Source organism: Haemorhous mexicanus, chromosome 14, assembly GCF_027477595.1.
Source record: "Haemorhous mexicanus isolate bHaeMex1 chromosome 14, bHaeMex1.pri, whole genome shotgun sequence".
In the NCBI taxonomy this organism is placed as follows: domain Eukaryota; kingdom Metazoa; phylum Chordata; class Aves; order Passeriformes; family Fringillidae; genus Haemorhous; species Haemorhous mexicanus.
Genome location: NC_082354.1, coordinates 14,131,722 through 14,150,101, shown reverse-complemented (window position 1 = coordinate 14,150,101; position 18,380 = coordinate 14,131,722). Strand labels below are relative to the sequence as shown.

The 18,380-nt window shown below is 43.1% G+C and overlaps 1 protein-coding gene across 6 annotated transcripts in view; it reads right to left on the bottom strand.

The window, feature by feature from the left end:
• LOC132333664 (integrator complex subunit 6-like) overlaps nt 1-13,985 on the bottom strand; it is a 39,687-nt gene extending 25,702 nt beyond the window's left edge. For 4 of the 6 annotated variants that reach the window (XR_009488227.1, XR_009488228.1, XM_059858967.1 and 1 more), the window contains exons 1-2: nt 13,757-13,982; nt 13,596-13,673 (exon numbers count right to left, since the gene is read on the bottom strand). Coding sequence is in view for 4 of the 6 variants with exons in the window: in XM_059858967.1 (XP_059714950.1) it covers nt 13,596-13,673; nt 13,757-13,867 (189 nt within the window). In the remaining 2 variants the exon portion in view is untranslated. Of the gene's footprint in view, nt 1-13,595; nt 13,674-13,756 lie in introns of all 6 variants that reach the window. The other 2 variants (XM_059858970.1, XM_059858971.1) reach the window with 1 other exon arrangement.
• Nucleotides 13,986-18,380: the final 4,395 nt, after the last annotated feature.

The window sequence follows — 18,380 nt, the reverse complement described above, 5'->3', positions numbered from 1 at the left end:
ACTTGTTTAAAGTATTTAAGTTTCTCAATAATTCAAGATATTATTAAATGAACCCATCTTAGGAAAACAGAATACCTTAAGACAATATGCCTGTGGCATCCTAGCTTGTCAGTGGCAATCATTTGGAAAAAATAAAGTAAGAAAAAAAATCCAGCTGTTGAAATCTGAAACCACTCCTGTTATGGAATTTCCACGTACCATAGGAAGACAGTAAAAGTAGCAGAGCATTTTGGCTCCCCAGTCACCGGAATGATTCATTTTTAAATTACCTTTCTGTTCACTGGTAACTGTACACATGATCGCAACTCAGACCTGCTCATGTCTGAGCCAAAGTCAAGCAGGTATTTCTTTTGTACAGAAGTGAATTATGCTTTTGGACACCCTACAGTTCATGGGGCTTCTTCTCAAACACCCAAGTATCTTCACATCTTTAAAATCTCCAGAACCCAGTCCCAGCACTGCTCAGTGGGCTCTGCAGCAGGGAATAACCTCCTATGTAGCCCTGAGCTTCCCTGCCTGAGCACTGACAACTTTGGCATAGGAGTTTTAGCAAACCAAGACTGTCTTGGTCACCCCAGTCCTGCCACAATAAAACTCAGCAAACAGGGAGGAGAGGGAGAGGGAGAGGTGCTGGCACCACGTGTCCCCTGCCCATGAAGGACAGGGTAAGGCTGTTTGTCACTACAGAGCAGCCAATGCCCATGCTACCCCCATGTGTTTGATTTATTATTCGAAGATTTGCTAGCTAAAAATAGCACACAGGAGAAGAAAGGTACTGACTACACTGTGAACAGCAAATACATTTTTATTTAACATTTTTCATTTTCCTGAAATAGTTCAAAATCATATGACCTACTAATCACTACTAATTTCATCCTCACAAACATTTTTCTGTGCAAATGGGGCAGAAAAACAGCTCTAAGAGACACTTAGAGACATTGACTCCCCTCCAAATACTTATGAATGCCATTTTTGAGGCAACAGAGCTCTCAGGTTTTCTATACCTTTGGCTGCAGAACTCTTCTCATTTCAGCACTTCTACTCTTTAGTTTGTTCTGTGCAACACACCAGTCCTGTCACTGCACAGCACTAAACAGCCTGTAGCAAAGAGACTCCCAAGATCAATTCTTTTCTGTTCTTGGCACAGGAGAGCAGCACAGCACCCACCTCTGGTATCTGAGATCAGCAGAGCTCCAGCACAGGACACTGGCACACGGTGTGAACTGAGCTCATCGCTGGGGTGGTGCTGAGCCCTGGGAGCAGCAGGGGCACACTGCTGTCTGCTCTGAGACCTGCCTAACAAAGACCCTCCTCAGCTCTCATCTGAGGAGTATTTGAGCAGGTAACCAATTCACAAGTTTAAACTACTCCCTCGATAATCCCACAGAGCAGTCAAGTACAGTGAAGAGTCCACAGAAGCATCACTTGGTCCTCCTTACATCACAGCTAGTGAGCACCAGGTCAGAGTTTTAAGGCTAAGTATTGTGAATAGTAAGTTAATTGTTTCTTCCTCTATTTCTGCTGCTTTTGTAGGACACTCAGACTGAAAACCATCCATCAAAAGTGCTTCTTTAAATCCAGTGGGGACTTTTTGAAAATTTAATTTTTCTAAAATGCATCTAAATTCCAGTCAAACATCACAAAAGTTTAATATACATAAAATGTCTCAGAGACCAGAGTAGCATAAACTGCTTTAAAACACCCTTAGGAAAAAAAAAAAATCCTAAAAAAAGAAGACCCTGAAGTAGATGATTCCCCCACAGCTGATACAGTCTGACACCAGATTTTTACCAGGAAGGTGTCAGTTTGCAGACCCTTCTATCTCCATCCAGCTCCAGGCACCACAATTCTTCCTTTTTCTCTGGCCACACTATGGACCTTGGTAACACAGAATCTCTCCTGCCCTCACCCACACTATTTTTCCCTACACAGCTGGACACAGTGCAGGGAAGGTGTCATGCACCTCCAGCTGTCCCTTGGCACACAACAGCCACACTGCAGCCCCTCCTGGACACTCACCACACAATGCCTGGGGAGCACCCTCCAGTTTCACTCCCCTCAAAGCAATCCAGGCTTCGCACTTCAAGGAAGGGCTGCAGTGTGAAGTGAGATGCCCAGGAAATCCCCTTCAATTGCACATTTCTGAGCTGAACTCTACTGTACCTGCACCCATCAGACTAAATAATTTCTAGAGACAGATAGAACCAGTTGGTTTTCTAAAGCACATTAGTGAACGTTAACTGCATTCTAGCACAGTATGTAAGTGCCAGTTCTTATTACAGGCAGTCAGCTACACAGAAAACTATTTCATCTTGTATAGAAAGTATTTCTCCATGAAACCTTAAAATAAAAAACCCAAAGAAAGCTCAGTCAAACTACACGACACAATTCCCTGTCCTTTCAAGATGACTTCACCATTAAATAAGACATAGGAACACTTTTCCTTCAAGAAGAATTCAAGATGTTTGTGTTTCAAACAACTCAAATAATCTTTAAGCACAGCAACCCTGCAAAACATGAGCAGAGAGGTTCTTAAGCTCCAGTTACAAACAAGTACTGAGGCCTTTTGTTAATATCAGCGTTTAGAGAGAAGCAGCACCTTCTGCTATAGGAATGCCAAATGCAGAAGCTGTATGAACAACTCAAAGCTGGAAACTGCTTGGAACCACGGGATAATAATCAATGCCAAGCAGAAAGAAAAAAGCCTACACTACCTTTTTATTTATTACCTGCTGCTCCTGCTTCAATCTATTTCTGGATTCAGGTTTTTGGTCATCAGTATTTCACGGATTTTGACAGTTACTCTCACTGCACTTTTTCTTGTACAAGGAAAAAAGGAAACACATGAAGAAAGGAAAGTAGAAATACCAAAGATATCATGGGATCACCCTGTTCCAAAAAACATTCTTATTTAAATAGAAAAACACTATCCAGTTAAAAAAGCACCTATTTCTGAGGAACACTCGAGAAGCCAGGATATTTTAGTACAGAGCTGAACCAGAACAAGCTACATTTCACACAACAGCTTAATGGAGAGGGAACACAGAAGTAATCACAGTTTGCAGCCTTCGCACAGTAAGCATAACAAGAGGCTCCATGCTCCTGTTCAGCAGCATAGCAGTCATTTCAGAAATACCATTATGGGTGCATCTTATCCAAACACTGTAGAGAGGGCAACTACAGAAATGTGGAGGTTTCAATCAAAGATTTTCAGCTACTCACAGTGCCTGCTGCTCTTTCAGCCTATCAAATGTGCTTTCAATACCAATCAGCCCCAGCTCCATCCTTCTGGTCCCTTCCTACACTCAGCATGGCTGGAGAAGTCACAAGGAACAAAGGCAATAGCTAAAAGGCTACAGAGTAGCTGCTGTCAACACAAGGGATCCCTCACTACACATTTTTGGAAATCAAGTGGAAAAGCATTACTGATGATACTCTAGCTTTACAGCCCAGAGCTGAAACAACACAGTATGTTTCATATTTATTTTGCAAAATGCCACATTCCTTCCTCCTTCCTTCCAGAAGCACATCACAGAACTACAGCAGCACACCAAAGTGCTACAGGTATTACAAATTTACTTCAAAACTCAAGAATCTAGAAGGAGTCATCTAATCACCAGCTTTCCTCAATTCATGTCTGAAATGCTGTTCAAGGCACTGCTGAAGAAAATAAATACTTTAGATGACCATTAATTCATATAGTCATGGAAATATCAATCAGCCAGCCTAGCAAATAACTTCACCCTTATACAGCCAAAAATACACTACAGCCTTGGGAGCATTACTATTGGTCAGATTTTTATTTCAGATTATGGCAAGGTTGGATTTCTTTTCAACGCAAGAGTCATCTGGACCAAAAGTAACCACCTGAGCTTAAGCTCTTCTGATTAGAGAAAGCTCCCCCAGGCAAGGCCCTCTGAGGGCAGGGCACATGGTCCTGATCCAGCCCTCCAGCCCCACCACATCCCAGCCTGGGAGAACCATCAGGAGCCCTGGCAGCAGCTAAAGGCACCAAGTGTTCTGCCTCAACAGATGCACATTCTCCCACAAAGCAGAGCTTAACTTTTTTTTTTTTTTTATCAAAACTCACTGGCTGAACCATTAACAAGCTATGAAGACCAGTGCTAATGCATTATACTCACTTAGAAGCAGAGCATAGCAACACCAGCTTAACCACACTGTAGATCTTTGTTTTCTGTCCAATTAATTGCTCCACAACATCCATCTTATCAAGACCCTTACTTTTTAAAACACTGTTTCACACGTTTAAGATTTTAAAAGCATCTGTGAGAACACAGACAAACCAACAACTGCCTTATCTTTAAAAAGTAAAATTAAGGCATTCTGAACTGTTAGTTTTTTTAGTCAAGAATAACATTCAATAAATCTAGTGCTGCTTATGCTGAAATTTGCATAGATACACAAGGAAAGAATCATAACTGGGTGGGACAGAAAATCATAACAATAATACTAATACTACTACTAATAATAGCTATTTAAAAATAAAACAAGACCTGTTTACCTTTCTGACAAAAAGCAGTTCAAGTTTCAGAGATCCTTGTCAATCTCAGTTCTTACTCCAAAATAAAGTTTGTTTCTTTAATGCTCTGCAGAGTGAATATACAGATCAATACAAGTCTATGGGCAACTACAGATTCTGATCTGCACAATAACAGTCTCTTTACAAGAATGAATCTCTTGGCACATTCTTAAAACTTCAATCCTAAAACATGCTGCTTACAGCTGAAATTGACTGCTACGTGTTTTTTAAGTATTCTGAAATTAGCCAGAAAAAATACAAAGCAAAAAAATTCCTTTCAATTATTGCCTGCTATATTTTTGGGGGTTTAAAAGCATAAGAGTTACACTATTATGAAGTGCACTGTAAGAATAAAGTTTAAGAAAGAAGAAGAAATTCCAAGAGTCAATCTACAAGAGTGAATTATTTAAGTAACAATTTGCATTTAAAATTCAGAGCAGCACCAGCTGCTCTTTACGTTGTTTGGGGTTTTTTGGTGGTGCATTTTTTTTGGGTTTTTTTTTGGGGGGGGTTTTGTTTCTTTTTGGTTTGGGTTTTTTGTTAGCCTATGTTATTAAATAAAATCAAGGATATAGGCATTCAAAATACGGACAGTGAAGAGAATCACTAAGGCTGAAGCCATCTGGAACCTTCTGACAGGGCCCTTGGAGTTGCACTTCTCCCCCCGCCAAAAGCACTCAGCTCCAGAGCACAGGTCACACGGTACAGAACGTGCTTTTTCCCACTGGATCCCAGCTGCCTGAGGTATGAGAACACCGTAGGAGACAGCACTAAGATACATCTTTTCTAGAGCACAGCAAGCTCAAAACATCATTGTTGCACCACTGCTGCAAATCATAGTTCCTGCTGGCAAGCTGTTATAAAATATGCAAGGGTGAACAAGGTAGAAGCGCCTGCAATCTTAATTACCTTTTTCCACTGTTGAAATGTGAGCCAATCAAATACTACATCAGCTCCCATCAAGTTAAAAAAGAATAAATGCCCATTCTCAAGGTATCACACATGTGCTCTGTGCGTATTTTTAGCCACACCACACAGCCAGGGTGCAACGCCCAGGCCTTTTTACATATATATACCAACAAAAAAGACGTATTTCAAAAACCTTCTAAGTGAAACTGAAATAATAACGGCACAAAAGTGGTAGAGGCAGACCACAAAGATTCCACGTCCCAGGAACCACCAACTTCACAAAGCACCTTCCTCCTTACAGAATACCTCCCTGCAAAAATATAACTCAGGAGATCCAACTCAACTGTTTGACTCCATATTTTCAGCTTCTATTTTTAAAATAAAAGTGACCTTTGCACTGAGGATGAGTAAAGCCTCTTAATGCAAACCTATCTACTTTTGTCTAGTTTATCCTGTAGTCTTAAGGGCTTACATCTTTGAAAGTGTCCAAGCCCAAATAAAGAACCAAATAAAAAGATGAAAATATAAACTGCTATAGTGGCTATGAACAACAGATGATGGTTTCTATTCAAGGCCTCTGGCATCTCATCTATTGCACAGTACAAAAACCAACACGACATGAAAAAGCAAGCTTTTACTTTGCAGATTCTTCTAGGAGCAGAACCAGTTAAAATATTTTCATTAAGAATTAACCCAGCAACTCACACGTGCCCTTCTGTGAAGACAGGCAGCAGGTGAAAGCACAAGTCCCAGTATTTAACTACTTCAAAATTATAATAATAAAAAGGACAGCTAAGTAGAGTTCAGTCCCTCATATCTATCAAGAAGTTAATTTCTGAAATGTCCTTCCGTTTAAATAGATTCCTTCCAAAAATTTAGCCACCACCTTGAACTTCTTGCATGAATTTGATTTTTTACAAAATACCTCAATTCCAGAAGGCACAAAACTATACCTTTTAAAAGAATGAATCACCCTGATTACTACTGCTTTGGTTTTTTTAAAAGCAAAAGGTACATTACTTTTCACAAAATTCCTCATTATAATGTTCTGTCCTTATTACACCAATTCCTGGAAGAAGTTGCTTACTACAACTCACAACCAGGACACAAAGAAGCAAAGCAGCGTGTTTATGCATGTTTAAAAGCAGTTTAACATGTTTCACACTACCCAGTATGATGTTTCTCAGGAATGGAAATGTGCTTTTTAAAGGACAGTCTCTATAAGAATCAGTTTAATACCTTTACAAGCTAAAAGGGACTACAATATTTCCTTGCTTGCTGCAGGGATGCCAACTGATGATTCCTAAGATTTTAGTAAAATACATTTTTAGATGTTTTCAGATTCTGAGACACATACACTGCAGTATGTAAAATACAAACCTACCACCTGCACCAACAAAGAACCTTCTGCCCATATTTATCCAATTTCAGAATAGATGCCTAGTTTAAAAAAAAAAAAAAAAAGGAACTTTTTTGTACACATTCTTCGGTCATATTTAAGTGATAAAGCAGTTAAAATGAAAGAAGTGTATAAAAACTGTTTGGTGTTATTCCCAAACAGTATTAAGCTGATTTTGTTTTGCCCTCAAAAAAACCAGACAATCCTATCTGCATGAGTGTTCCTTAAACAACTGACTTGTGTTTCTCTTCCTTAAGTCATTGTGTTTAACAGAGGAAAAGCAATTGTTGGCTTTAACCTGCCAGTCATTTCTGCATGAAGACAGCCTTCTGAAAACACACAAATTTCACAACAAATCCTCAAACAAGCACAGTGGAAGACGTGGAGGAGAGGTGTGTGCAGTACTTCCCAGGCAATGGAAGATGTTGGTGCTCAGAAATAAAAATACTGCTGTAACTGACCAAAAAGTGTATAGTGGTAGAACAGGAATGCTTATCTCTCTCCACTGAACAAGTACAGAATATAGTCTCCTGAATTAGCTATCAAGAACAGACACTTTGTGTGCTGCTTGCACTTCATCCAGTCCCTCAATCCTACATTAGCAGCTTTTTTCCCCCTTTCCAACGCCAGGCTAGTGGGTTCACTAAGTGTGTGCCTCATTTACAGCATATCTGGAGAGAAAGATAGGCCTCTCCCACTGAGCTCAGCTCTCCTTCCCTTTTTCACCTCTCAGATAGCAGCCTCCCTCTTGCCCCTGCAGCTGCTATCTGCCTTGCACCAAAAATTCTGCCAGCACACCCCACTGCCAGCTTGTAAACCTCCAAGCGTATTCCCAGCTGCTCACACCACCCCTTCCACAGCACAGGCCACCAAGCACTCATGCCTGCCAAAAGTCAGACCTTTTACATATAAAACCCAATGATTTTCAGTGTCTAAATGCTCCTGTAAAAACTTAATCAACTTGGGCTTATTCTGTGGATCTGCTACAGTTAAGCTTACTAGGTATCCATCAAGCTTTCTTCCTTCACAAAAGGGAAAAAACACACCAAAGCATTTCCTATCACCTCAGGCAGCATTCCTGAAGATCTTTGCCTGAAACCCAACAGGCTTCGTGGTTGGGTTCCTCTTTCTCCCTGCAGCTCAGAGTCAGGAGCTCTGATCTAATTTCTTCCAGAAACAGACAAACAGATCTCACATCTCTCTTTCAGCAGCACAGCTTATTCATTTGCATCTGCCCTGTACAGTTAGTGGTAATCAGTTCCATTCTACACCAGCACAGGTTCTCCATGAAAGCAAAATTTAAAATGCTTGCAGAAGCTTCTGTGCTACTGAAATAGAAGACGACAAAGTTAGTCTCCTCAAGTGTGACCTTATGAACTCCCAGTTTTGAAGCACTATTTCAATATCATAAATGAACAGGTTATTTACATACAATAAGTATTCTCTGACAGATGTTTAAAAAAGCCTCTACAAATTCCTGTTCCAGCCTCTAAAATATCCCAATCCAACTCCAGAATTTCACGGGGAAAGAAGAAGAGGTTGCTCAGAGTCCATCACGAAGAGCTGTTTCCGCAAGGGAGCTCTTTAACACTGAAACATATGTTCAGGCTAGCAGGGAACAGCAGTGGAACTGGAAGGCATCCTATCCATCAGTCCCAGTTTGCACATCTCAAACAGTGCAGTGTTTCACACACACTGTATAAAGTAATTTGAGCTACGTCTTAGACAGTTACATACATATTTCTGCACTCAAATTCATGGAGACTATTTCTGCAGTGCAGTCACAGCTGACTCTTGAATTCAGTATAACACAACAGAAGGAGGAAAATATGTATTTCAGAATATAACTTATGTTCTCTCAGTCCTCTGACTTATGACCAGATCATTTATGAAGGTCAGACGATAGAGCCTAACAAGAACATAAAACAGAAGTCATATTTCTGTGACCAGATAATAAATAATATTCCTTGAGCCCTGAGGAAAGGCCATATCATTGCCAGCAGCCAGATATCAGTCACAAGGGAACAGGGCAGTCCAGTTAATCAATAACTCCACATAAGGCCACCATTGTGTTTTTGGTCTGGGCCTGAACTCGCCAGTTACAGCCCAAATCCACAAGCAAACCACAAACTGCAGGATGTGAGGTTTCACAAAATCGAGAATGGAAAAAATAAACGAAGAGTTAAGCCTTGCTTTCCTTTTCAAAAATTCTTTAAGCTAAGATTTTGGCATGAGCTCCATTTCCAGACAAATCTAGATAGATGTTGCTGAAAAATCATCGCAAGAAAAGCTTGCAGGGAGAAGAGTAGGTGAGAAGACTGTTCTCTTTTCTCCATTCTTTTACTCTAGCACCATTACTTCACAAAAAAAAAAAAAAAAGGTTTAAGATTCTGCCCACTTACACCACAGCATGTGCTTATGTACAGAAAAACATCTATATTTGACAGAGGATGCTGAAATTTATGTGATTAAAAAAAAAAAAAAAATCAACCGGGTAAATATGTGAAAAAAACCACAGAAGACCATGAGGGCCATCCCAAGAGCTCAGGACAGGCCCCTGCCCCACAAGCCGTGGAAGCTGGGGAAGTGCTGTGCAGAGCTGTCAGAGCCACGCCTGGCACACTGCCACCCTCCTGCCCAGGCATTCCGGATCAGCCACTCAGCCACGTTGTGCAGGAAGGGTGAGAAGGGTGGGGCTGGCACACAAGGCTTGGAGGTGCTGCAGCACCAGGACACAACACAGCTGGGATGGAGCAAGATCCGGGCTCTAGCAATCCATGGACACAAAGTCCTCAAAACAAGGACACATCAGGAACTGTATTCCCTGAATAGGACAATGCACTTCGCTTAGCCAGAAGGCCAGAAACATCAGATACTCTGCCAGTAGCAAAGCCGTTCTTGAATTCATTTTTCTTGCCCAACTGGATACACACCGGAAATAAATTCCTTCCATAACTAAATTTAAGCACTAGTGTTTTAATAATAATAGACACCTTTTACAAAGGTGCTTTACTGTATATCTTATTACCTTCCCATGCACGCCAAATACCCAAAATCAGATACCCAAATACCAGAAGAGACTGGCTCACATCCATGTTAACATGCCACAAAGACAGACTCACTTGATAGCACCCTATCACAATTTCAATCTAAAAAACACACTAAAAACATTAGGCTGAACATTCTTACTTCATGAAGTAACATACTAATTTTACCTCCTAGTTCATGAAATGAGAGTTTGACCCAACATCCAAGAGAATGTACAGGTATTTTTCCACTGACCTATACAGGATCACATCACTCAACAATTACAAGGTCAATACATTTCATAACATGCTTTTAAAATATTAAATGTTTGTTTCTTTCTGTAGAGTATTTTGGAAATAAAGCAAGAGCTATAAATGGTTGCACCATAATTGCTGTCACAAATCACCACCTATACATTATATAACAAATAGGAGCCAAACAACTGATGAGGTTCCAGAGGCATCTGCTGCCAGAGTGGGGCTGAGTTCCTGCCATCCCCATCTTCCTGTCCCCACCCTCCCAGGACAGCACCCTGACTCCTCTTTAAGACACTTGCCATCACAGCTCTTTGCAGATTCCCACTGCAAACTAAGAGACTAAATAATTCCGTGTTTAAAAAATGGCACAGAGAGCTATGAGCAGCCAAGCAGAATCATCAGGTTCCTGTAAATAATTTTAAACCATATATACTAACGACACTTTCAAAAACACCACTTTACTTTCACAGATTTTGGCAAATCATTTGTGCAATAGCATGATTCTTCCATTAGCACAATACAATACATATGCATAATACTTTCTTGATATATTCTTGTCCATCAAAAGTGAACTGGTGCTGTTGGTTTTAAATACTTTAATGCTACAGACAAATTCTGAAACAAACCAACCCAAGGCACGTACCTCAGCTACCCCTGCTCCAAAGCTCAAGCTCCTGTAATTCCTCTGCCTTCTAGGTGGTCTCAACTCCACCACCATATTATTTCCCTCAAGTGCTTCACTGGTAAACTATCTGAGAGACTACATAATTTAAATAGTATAAATCATCAAGAAAACAAGAGGATAAAGCAGCCACTGCTGCACATACTTGGAAAGCAAGTCTGCAAAATGCATTCACTTGCCAGGTTTGTTTTTACCTTCTCTAAATCAAGAGAAATAAAGTATTTAACTGCAGCAGCATTAGCAAAGAAACCAGATTTTGTATTTTTTACAAGCATGTTCTGTAAGACATAGAGAATCTGGCCTAGACCAGGAAGTTTTCCTGGCACAACTGTGGTTGTTAAAAAACACAACAGAGGGAACATCATAAATACCAGAGCAGGTCTTGAGAACAAGTTTCCAAACAGGGAGTCATCACTGCTGTGAGGCTTTCTCTGCTCAAGGAACAGACATGATGACAGCCCAATAACACTCATTATTCCATGAAGTCTTTACGCAATAGTTGAGCTGCACTTGTGATCATAATTACTATAATCAGATATTTATTGAATCTGCAGCCTGTTCCTAGAAAAGTTACACATTTTTGAAAAAATATTTTAAGATTGTTTAAGGTCCAATTTAGAAACCAGTGTGCTAAAGGCAGAAATATAAATTTCTAAGAAGAAAAATTAGCAAGTTACAAGAACCACAATACTTTTCCTTTCCCTTGGCTATTTAATGTATATTAAATATGACTGAATGCTATGATGGGTATCACAGCCCCATTTATTTCAATTACTATTTACTAAAACTGTCAACAGTCAGATGCTCATTAGCACATCAGAATGCACACAGATGCTTATTAAACACAAGAATCTTCCTCAGCAAATCTGAGTACAGACGTGGTAATAACCTGTAGCATTACCACACAGACCTCCAGCAGCAAAGCCTTTTTTTTATTAAATCACCAGTATGCTTGCTGACACTGCAGGGAGCAAGTTCATTTCTCAAACATAAGATACACTTGTGAAATATGTGAAGAAAAGAAATCTAGGACAAAAGAAAACCAGTTAACACTGGCATAACAAAGACTTAGGGTTTTCATCCAGCCACAAACACGGATGGGGAAAATGGTGTGTGCATCTAAAAAAACACCTCTCCTAGACAGATGTAGGTTTTTTGACAGTAACTTTCTGTAAGTCAAGGATGGTTTCAATTCACAGAAATTACTTCCACACCTTCTTCTGAGAAAATGAAAGGTGCAATACCAAACAATAAATACTTACTCACTCTGTGACTTGCCACTTCAGAAAGCTGTGTGAATTTATTACTGATGAAAGGAGCAAAGATTCATAGCTCATGGTAAGTACATTTCCTTATTATCAAAGATGTGAATAAGTGAATAAGCTCACAGCACCAGTGAGCCCACTTACTTCTTAAACATCTCAAGAAGTTCTAGCTGGAAGATCTAGAGAATATTTTCCTTTTTTCTCTAGGATGACCAACAATGTATTTATACTATTTATGAACTTCTTCGGCATTCATAGCATGGGTCAACAGTTATCATACGTAGTGTATTACTCTGAGCAAACACAGTCCTAATCCAGGACTATTCAGGATGATTTTAAAACTCCCACAGCAATGCTTTCTGTGACACACTTTACCTAAGTGTTTTCAGTTAGGACGTTTCCATCAGCAAGCTGCAGCCTTCAGCATAAGGGGTGTAGCACCATGATTTTTTTTTTCTGACTAAACCTTGTGATGCAGTCAATGTGATAGAACAGCATGGCTGTACTTGCCTCAAACTCAAGGAATGAGACAAGAGGGACAAGAGGAGCCAGCCAGGCAGACTTGTTTACTCTCAAGGAGGCTCAGGACAAACCTCATCATTCTCTACAACTCCTTTACAGGAGGCAGCAGTGAGAGAGGGGCCGATCTCCTTTCCTATGCTTGCAGTAAGGACCAGAGAAAATGGCCCTAAGCTGGGACAGAGGAAATTCAGATCAAATATTAGAAAGAAAATTTTCAGGATTCAGGAGGTCAGGCCGTTTAGGGAGGTGGCAGAGTCCCTGTCCCAGACAGTGTTTAAGAGGCTGGCACTGGATGATGTGATTTAGTGGTTTAGGAATTACAGTAGCAGTACGGGGTTGATGGTTGGACATGATGATCTTAAAGGTGTCTTCCAACCTTGATGATTCGATGGCTCCACATCCAGCTCACCACGACCCTGTACGGAGTGGCGGCTGCGAGCACCTTCCACGGAACTGGTGCAGGCTACCGTGCTCAGCAGGATGAACGGGGCGGGAGGAGCGGGACAGGGGGACACACAACCCCAACACTGAGGCTTCTTCAATCGCAGAGGCGGAAACAGCCGCGGGTGCTGTCCCACACCCACAGCCGCGCCAGGGCCGGGCCTCCGCGCTACCCCTGCCCCGCGGCCGTGAGGGGTAACTCGCCCTGGCCTGCCCGCCGGGCTCGGGCACGGCCCGCCCCACCCTGCCCGCGTGTCCCGGGGGGCTCAGGGCTGCGCGGGGCCCGAGCGCGGTGATGGCCCCGCCGGAGCCACCGCCCCGCGGGGGGCGGAGCGCGGCCGCCCCTCGTTGCGCCGGGGCGGTGAATCACGGCCCGCCCGTCTCCTCCCCCCCCCTCCTCCATCTCAGCAGCGCCCTCAGCCTCTCTCCTCCATACAAAAGCAAAATGTCCGCCATCTTCACAGGCTGCTGCTGCCGCCGCCGGGCCGGACGGGGCCGCGCCGCGCCAAAGGCGGCCCCGCCGCGGGGCCGAGGCGGCCGGGGGGGTCATTACCTTAATGCAGTAGGGCGGCTCGTCGAACGTAACCAGCATGTACCTGTCGCCGCGGCTGGCGGGGTCCCGGGCCCGCAGCTGCGGAGAGAGCGGAGAGAAGCGGCGTGAACGGGGCGAAGGGGGCGAGGGGGGCGGCGGCTCCCTTGGCGCCGCGCACTCACCTTCATGAAGATCTCCACGGCGCCCTTGGCGATGTCCAGGTAGCTGGTGCCCAGGTACGCCCGCTGGTTCATGGAGGCGGACGTGTCTATGAGGAAGAGGAGGATCGGCATGGTCCAGGCAGAGCCCCGGCCGGCGGGCTCCCTGCGGAGGAGACGCGGCGCTCGCCCGCGGCTCGCTCGGCTCTGGCGGCGCTGCCCGAGCTCGCCCGGACTCAACTTCTCTTCCCTGAGCCTCCACCAGCACCATGTGACCAGCGCGCACGCCATTGGCTGGCAATTATACCGACATTTGCATATTCATGGCGGCGCGCGCGCGCGCGCGAGGCGGGGGGGGAGGGAAGTGGGGGAGAGGGGTGACGGCGGGCGCGCGCGCGCCGCACCTGTCACACACGCAGCGCCCGCCCCGCCCCTCTGCGGGGTCCCCCGCCCCGCGCTCCAGGGTCCGCCCCGCCCGGCCCCTCACGGACCGGCCCCTCATGGTCGGTCCTGCTCCCGATCCTCCTGTGTGCCCCCGGTACCTCCCGGTATCCGCGGCTGAGTCACCGCGCCGCCGCCGCCTCACCTCGGCTCGCGCATCCCTCCATGGCTGGGGAGTATGCAGGAGCTGCGTGCTGGTGCCGGGGAGCCGAGCGAAGCCTCTCAGAGTTCACCTGGTGACATAATTGCCCCCGTTCCTGGTCTCCAAGGGTTTCACTTAAGCACTGAATCCCAGTCCCCCACGTGCGATCCTTTGCCGGGTCAGGTAACAGCCATCTCTCACAGGCAGTGCCTGGATCTGGCCATCACACGCTGACAGGGCACCTCAGTGTACCTGGATCAAGGCAGGATGGCAAACAACTAATCGTGGCAAAACTGAAAATACACAAACCCTACAGTATTTCCTACCACTCGGAAAAATTAAAAAACAAAAGTATTGTCTGAAAGGAGGGATCACAGACTCAATTAGCCTGGAAAGTCTCTCTGAGGTCACCGAGTCCAACCAATGGCCCAACACCACTTTGTCATCCAGACTGTGGCACTGAGTGCCACGTTCAGTTTTCCCTTAAACACCTCCAGGGACCGTGACTCCACCACCTCCCTGGGCTGCCTGTTCCAATGCCTAATCACCCCTTCTGTGAAGAAATTCTTCCTAATGTCCAACCTAAACCTCCCCATACAGCTCAAGGCCATGTCCCCTTGTCCTACTGCTGGTTGCCTGGAAGAGCCCAACTTGCATCTGGTTACAACCTCCTTTCAGGTAATTTTGGCGAGAAATAAGGTCCTCCCTCAGCCTCCTCTTCAAGGTGTCCTGCTCCAACAGGCCTGGCAGCCACAACCAACAGCAACCAGATAAGGGGAAGGAGGCTGAGGAAGTATTTAGCACTATGTCCACTCATGAATGCTTGTTTTCTTCTAGGAGTAAATCCAAAACACACAAAAGAAGCACTGCCAACACGAATCTTACTTTAAAACAATAAAGAAACTGATAATATTTTCCAGTGCTTTTAAATTCAAAGGCTTTTTCCACTTTTTTTTTGCCATTCACTTCAACAGCAGGCAGAATCAGTTTCAGTTCTCACTCCATTTTTGCAAAGCACTTGGACAATACTGTTGTTGCATAACATCACAGGTGAATTCTAATGCCCCATTACAAAGCATTAAAAAATACAAATGTTGGTAAAGATTCCATTGCCCATTTTGATCTGAATAATCAAGAGATGTAAGCTAATTTGATTCAGGCATGTACTCATCCCTTTTGTCACCAGAAAAAGCCCAACACCTGCACACAGGACTTGCTACATCTTTATATTGGCTTTAGAAAGACGTTTGTCTTTTAAAAAAACCTCTACAGATATTTTTCAAATAACATTATCTCATTAATTAATTCTATTGAAAGTAGGTAAGTTAAATAGTTGAAAAAGAATCCTGTCAAACTTGGAGACTCCATTCCATTATCCAGGCCCTCCATAAGTTGTGCATGTGTATCTGCAATTAAGGTTTCTGAATTTTAACAATCATAGCAGAAAGACCAGCAGGGATAAACAGATAAATATTTTTACGCAAGTCATTAGTGCGCATGAATGGAGCCAGACTGAAACAAATGGGATTTGAATCTCTATAGATAAGACAGAAGTGCAGATACTGTATTTTTGTACTGCTGCATGTTAGCCTGGAAAGATAACTCCTGGACAGGAATGGATTTGCAAAGGCCTGAGTGGAAACTGAAGGATTGGTAGAAGATGCCACCTAACACCGCCAGGTCCTGGCACCAGGAACTCGATGAGGCCACCTATGCATTGCTCTCATGTCAACCAGATGAGGTCAGAGACTCCTTCTGCCTCCAGCTGACCTCAGCCAATTCCAGCTGGCAACCCAATGCCCTGTGTCCTGCAGCCTCCCTGACTGGCTGTATGAAATGCTAAACAATTACAAGTTCATATCCTCACCCTTTTTTTTTTTTAATTCCAGACCATCAGATACCTAAAAGCTACTTCTTTCCTATCCAAACATAGTATTTAAAGGTCAGAATGAAACTCTTGTTTCCCGTTTCACAGGCTGACCTTTCCAAGGGCAGCAGCAGGCAAGGTTCACATACTCTCCCTCTTTCTCTCTTGAGGATCTTGTTTTTTGGATCCTGCTCCAGCTGGACACCACAAGAGTTGAAGTCTAGCAATCTTCTAGACACAATGCAAGACATTTATTTAGTTTAATGAGACACTTTTTATTCCTGAAATTACAGGCACCATGGTTGCTAACATGCATGAATACTGCTAGAGTGGCTTTTACTCCTCCTCCATACAGTTTGTTTTTGCAGTGCTGACTTTCTGGCAGCTGTGGCAGCGGACATTCATCATCTCTATAAAGTTTAAACTTTTCTTGGTTTTTAATTGAAAATACACTCATCTACTACATTTCTTCAGCTGCAATAGTTAAAGAAATTGTCTTTATGAGGAAATTAATCACAACCTGTACAGCAGGTTAAGCTCTCCTATAATTAAATATTTTGAAATAATATTGGTGTAGATGTTCTATTTCATAGTAAAAAGGAACAGAATTTTAGATTGCTAATTCTAGTCAATTTTTGAACCAAACACATCAGTGGTATTTTTCCCTGTTGTGCTGATAAAGTATTATTTTTCTGTTTCTTGTTCTAACACAGCTTAACATCTAAGCTGTTGCCTCTAATGGGATTTTAGCACTAACAGTTTGTTTCTTAACACTTTTATATTGCTTCATCTTAGTTTTTTCTCACCTAGCTGCCTTCTGCCCTGAACAAGTAACACACCTGTGAGACAGACAGGTGCTGCTTTAGACACTGAAGGTGCTCAGCTTTGGCACTGATTAGCCACCTGAATTTGGGGCACACTGGATACATTAGTCAGAAATTATCTACTTAAAATCTGGATCAACAGTTAAACCCTTCAAACCTCCCTCTGCTGCTGTGGCTCCCTATCTTGGTCATGTAATACAGCTGCCCTGATGACTTTTTGCTTAATTTAAAACACTTCCAGCCAGAACAGAAATGGTCACTGCTAAATCACTACAAAAATACAGATTAATCCATGCTGTGGGCTGGGAGGTATGATCCCTATCACACAAAATAAGAGTCTGTCACCAGATCTAAGGGACTTACTTGGCACCACACAAGGTGCATTTTTCAGTACCACAGTGAGAATTTAGAAGGGTTTAGCTCTTAGGCAATCATAGATCTGTGCTGTCCCTTTCAGAAAGGTGAAATCCCCTGTTAACTTAAAGAATTTGTGTGCAACTGGACTCGGGTGGGGAAGGTAAGAAATTGTTCAAAATAACAGCTCCTTCACAGTTATATTCAAGATGGCAGAAGCTGAGCAAATTCAAGTCCTGTGATATTGTGTGCTGTATCAGGGTAAAATATTCTCCCCTGTCAGCAGTTAGCTGCTCTTAAGCCAGACACTAGAAAAGACCAGGCTGCTTCTGCCAGTGTGTCACACAGCCCCTTCTGGAAAAATAAAACAGAAAAAAAAACCCAAACCAACAAACACAAACAAAACCCCCAAACCAGTATTTTCCAGGATATTGCTCAGCAGGACCTTTTTTCTTTTTTCATTTCTGTAACTACACTCCAAACTTCCACAAAATTATAACTTATCCTTAAATATTTCTGCCCCTTTCACTTGCTCTGTCTCCTTTCTGCAATGATTCCACTCAAGAGTTTGGGAGCCTGATTCAAAATTTGCCTTTTCACTGCTTTTCAGGAATGTGGGTTTGCAGATGGGAGGACAGTAATGGAAGCTGAGGAGCAAACCCTGGCTACTCTGAGCCATCAAACTTTGTGTAAGTCTCCAGTGGAGATGTGCACCTGAATTTCTTTTCACAGGCTTCAGCAAATTCAGGAATTCCATTTTCAGCTAAAATATAAAGAACAGACTATGGATACATGCCCTGACTGCAGCACGTTTTCTGCTGATTTATTGACTGTGCATAAATACTGCACTATAACTGTCATATTTAACTACAAAAAGAGAGAGCTGTATGCTCAGGAAGATTATTCAGGGCAACTCTGAGGTTTTTCATCTGTCTTCCATGTACTTCAGAAAAAGCAGCCACTTAGCAAAAGAGCAGAGTCCAGCCATCCTGATTTTCTCCCCTTTTCCCTCAAATGTGT